Below are 11,452 nucleotides of genomic sequence, written 5' to 3'. Positions count from 1 at the left end.
AGCCCTGTGTGTGTGTGTGTGTGTGTGTGTGTGTGTGTGTCTACCTTTGTGAAGGTTTAGAGAAGCAAGAAATCCTACAGCCTATAAAAGGATCATGGCCGTGGATTGCTTATGACATTCCATTATATTGACTTGGCAATTGGTTTGATTGGTTTGGTATGCCGACAATGTCTGTCATATAGGTACATCACATCAATGTGTGGTGTTTGTAGTAAAGGTATGGCCACAGTTATGCCCTCAGTGGGGTTGTACAGGTGTTTACTTCAATAAGATACCATGCATTCACAGAAAATCACACACATTCCTCTCACATTAGTGTTGACAGAGATTCCATGAATCAAAAATGACAGGCATGCTTCACAAATGAATTGTCTCTTTCAGATGTATCTGATAGTGGTAATGCTGAGAGCAGAGTTGAGTTGGGAAGGCTCTAGGGACCACAGGACAGGCATTCAGAACCATCCCTGTGTGACATCTCCATTACAGCAGTGATATACTAGTATTCAACAGTGTTTAGAGAGGCAATAACAACTGAACTGAAACATTGAGTTGACCATAGTTACAAATACCTCGATGTTCTGCGCTAACAGCCAATACTTGAAACTGGAAGCCATTCTGAAAATTCAGAACATTTTACAATTCAGGAACACAAATGGAGTTATGTTGTGGACCTGCATCACTGTCCTGCTTATTGTCCTACATAACACATACTGTACTGTATGCTCGGCAGTTAGAAATGTTAGGCTTCAATGTAGGTGAAGAAATAATGTGCTGTGCTGTGTGTGTGTGTGTGTGTGTGTGTGTGTGTGTGTGTGTGCGTGCCAGCCACCTGTTGGAACAGCAACAACTAATCCCAGAGGAAATCAAGTGGAAGGTTACAGTCCGTTAGCTAATTAATTAAAGAGATGGAGATTAAAAACATAATTTTGCCAAGGTGAAGTGATACTGTACCGTACCTCAGTAGAACAGACGTCTCTGTGCCTTTCTCAACGATACAGTTCAATAATGTAAAGTTGTACTACCTTATTGTTGTTCGTTATATACATAGCCCATTGTTGTTCATGTATTGACAAAAGCTCTACCTAGGTACAGTACAGTACGAAGACAATTGAAAAGCTGCACGCCAGTTGGCAATGACACAAAGGCACATTAGACAGTTGGCAATGGTGCAAAGGCACATTAGAGAACACAATAAAACAGAACGTTATCGAAACGTTATCTATCTTGCCAGACTCCAACCTTACGAGGAAATTAGGAAAACCTTAGATGTAGGTAGACACTAAACGAGTCTACAGTAGACACGTCACCCACGGCCAATCAGTATAATTTCGGAATTTCAGTTGTTTACTATAGCGCCCCCCTTGGGCCAATCAATGTAATTTTGTAAATACAGGATCTTTATGGCAAGACGCATCATTCACCATTCACAAACGGATTGGAGACCACAGATCCACAGTCCCTTTCCCGATTTCATCGTGGGGGACCTCTAGGCATCTAACTCGGCGTCTAATTTCTGGTGCAGAGAAAAGAGCCTTCCGTACCTTAGCTCAAGACGCCCCCTTGGGTGCGAGCAGGGTAGTGCATATGGACGCTGCCAAGCTTGTGGTTGCGGACAACTGCTGCTGTCAAAGCAGAAAATGCAAAGTAAAGACTGTCAAAATCCCTGGCATAGAGAAATGGGAACAGATAAGTTTCTCAGGGACACACTGGTCCAGCTGGTGGACTCTAGCTGTGGTATCAGTGTTCCAATATCAACACAACGACACCTGCCCCTTTGCCCTGCCACTCATACAGTGCCCTCGTGGATGGTGAGGTTTTTAATATATAAAAAATGGTTGTCGGTGCAGGATAGGCCATAGGTCGATCCAAAAAGACACATGTTCCAGAACGTGCAATGAGTTTGAGAGGTGATTAGGGTTTGGGTTAGGGTTAGGGTTAGGGTTAGGGTTTCTTTTAATTGTGAGAGCACATCACTACAATCCTCCAATGGCTCCCAGTCTGATTTAGGGTTAGGGTACAAAGCTCTCAACAACATGGCACCCTCCTGCCTCCCTGACCTCTTTCACAAAAATGCATTATTATTATTATTATTATTATTAATGATGTATGAGACCCTGTAAAGACCACAGTCTCCTCTGTGGCCAGTGTTTTAAAACCATGAGCTCAGCCACACAACCACACTATGGTTTAAGTCCATGACCTAAATGAATATGGACTTACCATACTTCATAAATGAGACCATGCATTTTAGACTACTGCCACGGTTGGGCTATAAACCATACCTGTAGTTTTTTTATTTTTTTATTCTAACAACTTAAGAATTCAAATTGACCTTCAACTGCCAGTTGCCTACTCTTAGTCTGCAAACGTGGCTTCTTGAAATGCCTGTAACCAAAACCACTCTGAAAACAAGTCTTTACAATCAGTGGAATGTGGTTAGGATTGAGGTTTATAGGAGGAAGGTAGATTCATGACACCATTAAAGCCCAGCTGAGCAGCTACTGCCCTCATGTGGAAAAAATGTAATTAGTTTTCCGTCATAAGATTCTCCAATGCCATGGGAAAGGAAAGTGACTTTGCTATTCACTGTGTTATTCAGATGACACTAAGACTGGGATACAATGGGCCTATCTGGGACTGATAAACACATGTTTACAGTAGAACACGTTATGTTTATAGATCATCGTGTGAGACGATGAATTGTGGTCTACAGCACAAACAAAACAACTTTGGATTACCGTCATTATTGTTTCATCAGTCCACTACTTATTGAAACTGTGTGAAAGTCTGTATATCACCCGTCTATTACCCCAAACATTGTAGCCTTGGGGAGAAAACATAACGCACCGTGTTTCCTAATGGATTAGTTGGCTGATCATGCACTGATTTGTAATCCCATGGGCTGACGGTAATAAGAGAATCCCAACACCTTCATTATGGAAGCAAAGGGGTTGAATGTGTACATACAAGAGAAGGAAAAGCTATGTCTGATCTCGTTGACAGCCTACAGTGCCTTTGAAGTAGTAAGAACTGTTGCAGTGGAAATATTTTTCAATATAAATCATAAAAACGTGCTGTAAAAATGTTTTACAGCACAGAAGGCAGAGATAGTGTAGCGAACAGCACCCCCAGGCGGCACTAAACCAGAAGGGGACAGTTGCCTCTTAAAAGTTACATAAATATGTCAACCAGCATGATAATATATGCATGATGACTAATTATATTTGTTGTATGTGTTTACATAAAGCACTCCTAGTGTAAAATCCAGAGTTTACTGTGGCCTGTTGTGGAATATTCTTAGGCTGCAGAATCTGACACATTTGTGATCATTTCAGGTTAGACATTTCCCGCCAATCTAAACAAACGTGAGCGAGCCCAGCTGTGGGGCCCACGCGGGCACGAGGGCGCACGAAGTCAAGCTCGTTTCCTCCGGGCACGTGAGGTGCCGCGTGAGCACATTACTGTATTTTCTTTCATGAAATCATTGAAGAAAAATGAAAATAGAACAATTCAGTCAGGCTGAAGACCTGGTTCTGTTTTTTTCATCACAAGGACTGAATAGGTCTCTGGAATGCAGATTGTGACACCGATTCCCAGAACCAGACTGAGTGGGCCTCCAAAACGAGCACAGTTGGTCTGAAGGATAGAACATTTCTCTGAGAACTTTCTTTCACAAACATGAGTCATCCGATCGTTCACATTTGTCTGGGAGAAAAAGCTACTTATGAATGTCTTTTGAAAAGCACTGAACTGTCAATGATGAACAGACATTTAGGCCTAAGCATCGTCTATGATTGACGTCTAGGCTGGATGCACGCTGTTTGCCGATAACCATCCATCTGACGTCTCAAGAATGATAAAGTACTACAAACGAAAACAAGTAATAAATACACACGCACACGCACACGCACACGCACACACACACACACACACACACACACACACACACACACACACTTTGTAGTTTGCTGTAGTCCGTCCTGTCCCCTTCTCTCTCTCTCACACACACACACACACACACACACACACACACACACACACACACATTCCGACTTTGCTGTGTTTACTTCGTTTTCTCAAACAAAAAGCGTTCGTTCGTTCGCTGGGAGGAGTTTAGGCGCAACAGCTGGCTCTCTTTAAAGTGTCCAGGCGCCCACCCCGCGCACATAACAGACACGCGTCTGAACGGGAAGAATGAGGGATGAATGAAAGGCGGCAACAAATGTGATCTCACCTTGCTTCAACTGCGGAATAGTTCAGATCCGCTGCTTCAAAAACACCTTGGAGAACAAACAGAGGAGCCGTCCGACCGCTGGAAAATGCTTTGGGAGTTATTTTGGGTTCATTTTTGTTGGGTTTGGGGAAACTGAAATGAAGTGCAGAGCGTTGGATTTTTACCAAGGCGGAAAGGTAGGATGGAAACGTATTCACCTCAATACCCTTGCTATCCTACTGTACCTAGATCAGACATCTTAGAACCATTTTTTCTTGATGTTTTTTTTCCTTGAGTAATAACGATGTATGTACAACGGAATATGACCATATAATAACATGCTACACTCGAGGCTTAATGTTTTTATGTGTTTCATTCCAGATTATTTCCAATCAGTCTTGATGCTTGTTACGGAACAGGCATGTTTCGGACTGCCTGAGTGACTCTCTTCATTGACTTCTGTGAGGAGGGAAAGAGGAAGTGGATATATCACTTTTTTTTCGGTTTTCTGGAGGTGAAGGTGCACAGTGGCCAGAGTGATCAACATGTCCATCTGGATGATCCTCCCCGTCAGTCTACCTGTCCTCACCATCACGGGGATATGGGTCGTGTAAGTACAGCAAACCTGAGGGGTACAACTTTCACACACAGAGACAGGATGCTTTGTAGCTGTCTGTGTAGAAAAGTGGTTGCTTGCATAAATAAATATAAATATTTGCATCTGTATAAACTTGTCTGGAATGCAATGTTCAAGTTGCTCTAAAAAAAAACTTTTAAACTCCTTTTTGGAGATACCAAAATTGGAATGCTTTTTCTTAGCTGAAGCCTCACTCATGCAAACATCTAATTTCAGCATAGCCTTGTGTTACCGCCCCAGCTTCCTAGTTAAGCTGTCTCTTAATTGCCCTCATACCACAGTGGTGTTAATTACCCTTTACATTGAAAAACCTGGCAATAAAGGCAGCTTATATGGCTGTAATTAGCTACCTAGAGCTGTTATGGTTTGTCCCCATTCAACATCTGTCGACCTGTCGTAGTTTGTTGGAGTCAGTAGGTGGTAGGGTTCCTTTAGGTGAAATCTGATTGCTGGTTGTGGTGAAATCTTCAATTATAGATTTAGCTGGTATCTTGAGTACTGAACTATTTTACTGTTGATAGAATCTACCCTCCTGTTTGTGAGAGGGAGGGTAGAGTAGGAAGGAGAGGGAGAGAAAAGGATAATAAAAAGGGGTTTACTCAGAGAGAGAGAGAGAGAGAGAGAGAGAAAGAGAGAGAGGGAGGGAGGTAGACTTTGATGAAGTAGTGGGGTACCATTCAGACTTGGGTCTAAATAATATAAAAAATTGTTTTGCATACTTAAGGTGCGCTTGTTTAAGCTTGCCTGATGTAATTGGACCAGTGGAATAGTCAGAATAATATGGGAAAGTGTAACAGGCGTCACACTGCTGTATTGTTTGGGTGGCACGGATGGGGGGATTTAAACCAGAGCAGTGAGTTTACCATCTGAACTCGGTTATACAAGATAAATCAAGCGCAGCTCAGGTATTTTAACGAAAACAAATCAAGTACTACTCCGACCGGGGGAGGCTGGTGGAGGTGGAAATCGGAGGACGGGCTCATTGTGATGCACGGAACGGAATTCGGAATGCTATCAAACACACATGTTTCCATCCCGCGCGTTACAATGAGTCCGTCCTCCAAATTTCTACCTCCGTCAGCCTCCCCTGACTCCGACCTGTGTTTGGTTCCGTCCCACCTGTCCGTCAGGCTCAGCTGTGGGGCTGGCGGCGGCGGTGGAAGACAGAGGTGAGGGGATGAGCTTGGCTCTTTGTGTTCCTGCTCCAGAGGAATGCACAGCCTGAGGGCTGGAGCCTCACTGTGAGACGCTGTGCAGGCAGAGGAGCATACCTCTTAACCTGACTGCCTCAAACAGCTTGTTTTTTTAGAGGCCCTTCTCCAGTACAAAGTCAGGTTAGGGTTTAAGTGTTTAAATCGATTTAAGTGACCCCTAAATCTATCTTTTCCTGCGGGAATAGCCTTCTACAGTAGTAAGGTGAACATCTTAGATTGTGATTCAGTTGTTTTTTGTGTCACAAACCTGGTTGTATAACGATGACGCAAGACATTGCACTGTGGCTGATAAACTGCTGGATGAGGTGTCACAGTGACAAGCATTTGTTGCTGACGAAGTTAGGGTTAGGGTCAAAGTTGTGAGTGTCCTCAGCAGAGAGCACCAGGGATGGGGGATGTTTGTTTGGGGCTGTTGTCTCCCTAATCTTTATGCCATTAAGCTTCTGGAAGACAGTGCGTATAGACGTCTTTTCTCACCTGCCCGTCTCTCTGGAGATAAGGAGATGAAGATAAGGAGTTTTTGCTCACCTGCTGAAGTGCTGAGTAACTGTTTACATAGCATAGAATTCCCCCCGAATGCACACATGCACAACACACACACACACACACACACACACACACACACACACACACACACACACACACACACACACACACACACACACACACACACACACACACACACACACACACACACACTAGACACATACATACACACACACACACACACACACACACACACACACACACACACACTAGACACATACACACATATACACACATACTAGACACACAGAGATGGAATGTAATCAATAGCTTATCTCTCAAATTACCATTCTCTTCAAATTTGTATCAATATTCAGTGTCTACGTTATTTCACAGGAATAGCAGAGTATCAGATTATACTGATACAGATATACACTCTCAAGTGCTCCTGGAAATAGTGTTATTATTGAAGAGTGTTATTATTGAGGTAATTAAATTGAGGGAATGTCACAGAAGCCCTGTAGACCACAAATCTTTGGCAAATGTTTACTTTACAGAGGTCAATGTTAATGAGAAAGAGCCTATAGGTTAAAGCCACGGTCCACCTGCCCACTGCATGCACCCCAGCAATGGGTCCACTCAGGTACCTGACTGCTCAGTGTTAGTGTGTGTACTTAAAAATGTTGATGTCTTTTCATATTCTGTACAGTAGACAGTGAAACCTCAACAGGCCTGTATGTAAAATGTAATGTAAAGTGAGGGTGAGCTACTGAACAGTGGGGTGCACTGTGTGCTGTAGAATAATGGCTTCCTTGTGGTCTGAGGGACACTGAGAGGTTTCAGGTATGCAGGCCTTCATGGCCATCGATAGTACTCGCTCTTTTCAGGCACTGATTGGTTAGTTTGCACCCTCTCTTCCTATAGTGTTTGCGAAATATCTTTCATGCCTCCTGTCTCTCTCTCTCTCTCTCTCTCTGTCTCTCTCTCTCTCTCTCTGTCTCTCTCTCTCTCTGTCTCTCTCTGTCTCTCTCTCACTCTCACTCTCTCTCACTCTATCTCTCTCTCTCTCTCTCTCTCTCTGTCTCTCTCTCTCTCTCTGTCTCTCTCTATCTCTATCTCTCTCACTCTATCTCTATCTCTCTGTCTCTGTCTCTCTCTCTCTCTCTCTCACTCTATCTCTATCTCTATCTCTCTGTCTCTGTCTCTCTCTCTCTCTCTCACTCTATCTCTATCTCTCTGTCTCTGTCTCTCTCTCTCTCTATGTATCTCTCTCACTCTATCTCTATCTCTCTGTCTCTGTCTCTCTCTCTCTCTGTCTCTCACTTTATATCTCTCTGTCTCTCTCTCTCACACTCTATCTCTATCGCTCTCTCTCTGTCTCTGTCTCTCATTTTTGTGGGTTAAATATTAGGTATGTTAATTTTTAAGTGACAATGTCTCAAAAAAGAACATCAAAAGTCTCTCTCTCTACCTCCCTTCCTCCCTCCCTCTCTCCCTCCCTCCCTCCCTCCCTCCCTCCCTCCCTCCCTCCCTCCTCTGTACAGTCCCCTCTTCTGTACCTTTTAGCTCTGAGAACCTCTGGAACATTATGAAAGTGGGCGCTAGAGTTTTTTTCACGCTGGTTCTCAAAAGCCTCCCTGTCTGAGTCTGAGTGAAGTTGAGGCTGCGTCTCTAATCCACGTCCCGGCACTCCCTTGGCCAGCCTGCCTGTTTCCAGACCTGCTGTTTCATAGACACTTAACGCCTGCCTGTCGCTGGCTTTATGGGTCGACACTACTGCCTGTTCTGTAATATAGAGACAATGTCGAGGCAAGAGAGGTAACATCGACCAGCTTTTCAATTTGGGATTTGCTCCATGTTCGATGGTCATTTAAATTCATGATATATAAGTATATCCATTCATCCTCAAAATAAATATGACTTAGAAATGCTTTAAATGATATGTCCTATGAACCTCATACCAAAACAAGTGGCATGACAGCCATTTGGTTGAACAATGAATTAAGGGTTAGGGTTAGGGTTAAGGTTAGGATTAGGGGTTGAACTGTTTTTGGAAGGGATGCCAGTGGAGCCAAGTTTGTAATCACATCTAGAGGTAGACCTAGTTGTTAGTCAGTTCAACACAACAGAAGAAAGGTATTTATTCTGTACTGTATGTGTGATCAGCCTCCCCAGGTGATCTCTATGTGTGGTAACGTCAGGCGTAGGCCTGTGGTGTCCACTCAACCATGTCTGACAGGGTTTCAGCCACTTGTGAAGTGACGGGGGAATCGATAGACATGACCTAAGCGTTTCCACGTTATCATCCTGTACGATCAATAGAGGTTCCCTAACTGTTTACACTTCAAACTGTACTAAATGTACTTGTGTCAGCGTGTTTCTGGGGCTGTCCTCTCAACTGTGTTCTTATCACACCATGTGAAATCCATTGCTGTACACACACACACACACACACACACACACACACACACACACACACACGCACATACTGTTCACACACACACACACACACACACACACACACACACACACACACACACACACACACACACACACACACACACACACACACACACATACACATACACACACAGTAGAACAGAATCTGATCTGTAGAACTGAATCTACAGTATTTCTATGGTTCCACACAAGTGTTTCAAACAAGAGTTCCACAGAACAGAAGTGTTCCACACCGGAGAGACAGAGATCGAACCATTCCACCTCTGTGTTCCACACACTGTGACATACAAACATTCTGTTTGGGGACATCATTATGACATCATGATGATCGCGATGTCCATACATTCCGGGGTACATTCCGCCTGAGTGTGAACACTTAATTGTGTCTCTCCTGGTCTGAAGCGGATTAAGCTGAATGACCTCTCTCTCTTTCAGTATGTTTAACCCTCAGAGAGATAAGGCAGCGGTTGACAGATAGCGTTCAGGAAAAGAGGAACGTAGATGGCAGGTCACAGATCAGGTTAAAATAAGATCACCAGAGTCCAGCCAGTGGAGACGTTTAGTGTGTGTTTATGACACAAGGAAGAGCTCACTAGCCATGGAGGCGACAGTGCGTTTATTTGTACGATGCTAATCTACACAGTGTGCAATTGATTCCTATGCAAATCAGAGACCCTATAAAAACAAAGATATTAATTCCAAAATTACATTGTCATTGTCATGCTTTGTCATTCTGGGTTAATGTGTGTGGATTGATGGCAAATTCTTTTAATTTAATCCATTTTAAATTGAGTCTATAACACAACAAAATGTGGAAAAAGTGAAGGGGTCTGAATACTTTCCGAAGGCACTGTACATATATTAAATAATAAAAGCTAGTGATACCCCTGATGATGATGATATATATGGTGTATATATATATATATATATATTAATAATACAAGCTGGTTATAGCATTGATCTAGGGTGCCCCTACTGTGAAGTCAGTCTTTTGTACATCTCCTCCCGGCTACGTTCTCTCTCACAGTTCAATTGCAATGTGGCTCTTTCATCAACCATTCTCTGTGTTATCTTTCCAGATACGCCATGGCCCTGTACAACCAGCATGTCTGCCCCGTGGATAACTGGTACAGTACACTTTCATCATCATATCTGTCTCCTCTCCTCTCACACGTCAGTGTGTTGTGTTGACTCAGGCATAATCACTGTTGTCCATTATCGGTAACAAAATGAGCTATTCTGTGTCATTATCCCTGTCACAAAGGAAACGCACGCGGCTCTCTAAGATGATGACAGATGTTTGGGATCCGAGAGAGAGAGAGAGAGAGAGGGGGGGGGGAGAGAGGGGGGGGGGGGGGAGAGAGGGAGAGAGAGAGAGAGAGGGGGGGAGAGAGAGAGAGGGGGGGGGGAGGGAGAGAGAGAGAGAGGGGGAGAGAGAGAGGGGGAGAGAGAGAGAGAGAGTTATCTGTTGCACTCAGGTCTTCAGTGTTGCTTGAAGTCACTGATTTGTTGTTTGCTTGAAGATTAGAGAGTTCTGCAGTGGGGATAAGTGCGAGAATGTTATTGTTTGGACATGTCTTCTCAATCCGTATGGAAAGATACCACTGTTGCGTCATGTGTTTAAGTGGATACATCTTCCACTGTTGGCTGTTGAAACACCTCAGCCAGTCTGGCTTGGAATCCAGTTTGGTTTATGGTTTTTGGCATCTCTCACCCAGAGCCTCTTAGGTCTTCTTAAACGACCCCTTCATGCCTAAAAGTGTGAAATCTCACTGTAAAATAACCGCAGGGAGGGTTATAGACGATTTCAGCAAGCTGTGCATGTACATCAGTTTGGTTTTTAGCCTCAAACATCTCTTTCCCAACAAAGTACCTTGATTGACACACACACCTTGATTGACACACAGCGCTGACACCCCTTCTGTTATGAAACAGTTGTTGGAGAAGGTTTCCACTCAAGCAAATCAGTGACTTCAATGATTTTATGAGCCATGCCGGAACCCTTCAGCTCCGAAACTGACGTAAATAACAAGCTCTAAATGTCAAGCTGGAAAACTGATTGTGATGGTTTATTCATCTCCACACAGTCAGTCGGTGGGAGGGAGGGAGGAGAAGATGAACAGTGAAAAGGGCAGAGAGAAACACAGGTTTCTCGACCAGTCTGTTTATTCAACATTAATTCAGGAAAAGAGGCTGGTTTCGCAAGAGGGAATAGTCCGTCTTTTCTCAGCCTACATCAACAAGGCCCCACTCTAGACTTCCTGAGCTGCCCTCCACTGCCTTAGTCAAACACAGAGAGGCATGGGAGAACGGAGAGAACGAAGAAGACGGGGAGGAGGAGGAGGGATCGAGACGTGGAGAGCACAGAGAAAAAGAAGGCAGAAAAAAAGGAGAGAGACAGAGAGAGAGAGGGAGGGTGTGGAGGGATAAACATGGGTGAGA

At 43.9% G+C, this 11,452-nt stretch overlaps 1 protein-coding gene across 1 annotated transcript in view; it reads left to right on the top strand.

Annotated features, from left to right (window-relative positions):
* The first annotated feature begins 4,652 nt into the window (after positions 1-4,652).
* LOC310817017 (transmembrane protein 150A-like) overlaps positions 4,653-11,452 on the top strand; it is a 22,384-nt gene continuing 15,584 nt past the window's right edge. The window contains exons 1-2 of the mRNA XM_083687414.1: positions 4,653-4,823; positions 10,090-10,137. Of these exons, the coding sequence (XP_083543540.1) occupies positions 4,759-4,823; positions 10,090-10,137 (113 nt within the window). The 5' untranslated portion in view covers positions 4,653-4,758. The remainder of the gene's footprint in view (positions 4,824-10,089; positions 10,138-11,452) is intronic.

The sequence above is a fragment of the Argentina silus genome, assembly GCF_951799395.1.
Source record: "Argentina silus genome assembly, chromosome: 16".
NCBI classification, from domain to species: Eukaryota; Metazoa; Chordata; class Actinopteri; order Argentiniformes; family Argentinidae; genus Argentina; species Argentina silus.
This window is presented reverse-complemented; position numbering and strand designations above follow the sequence as displayed.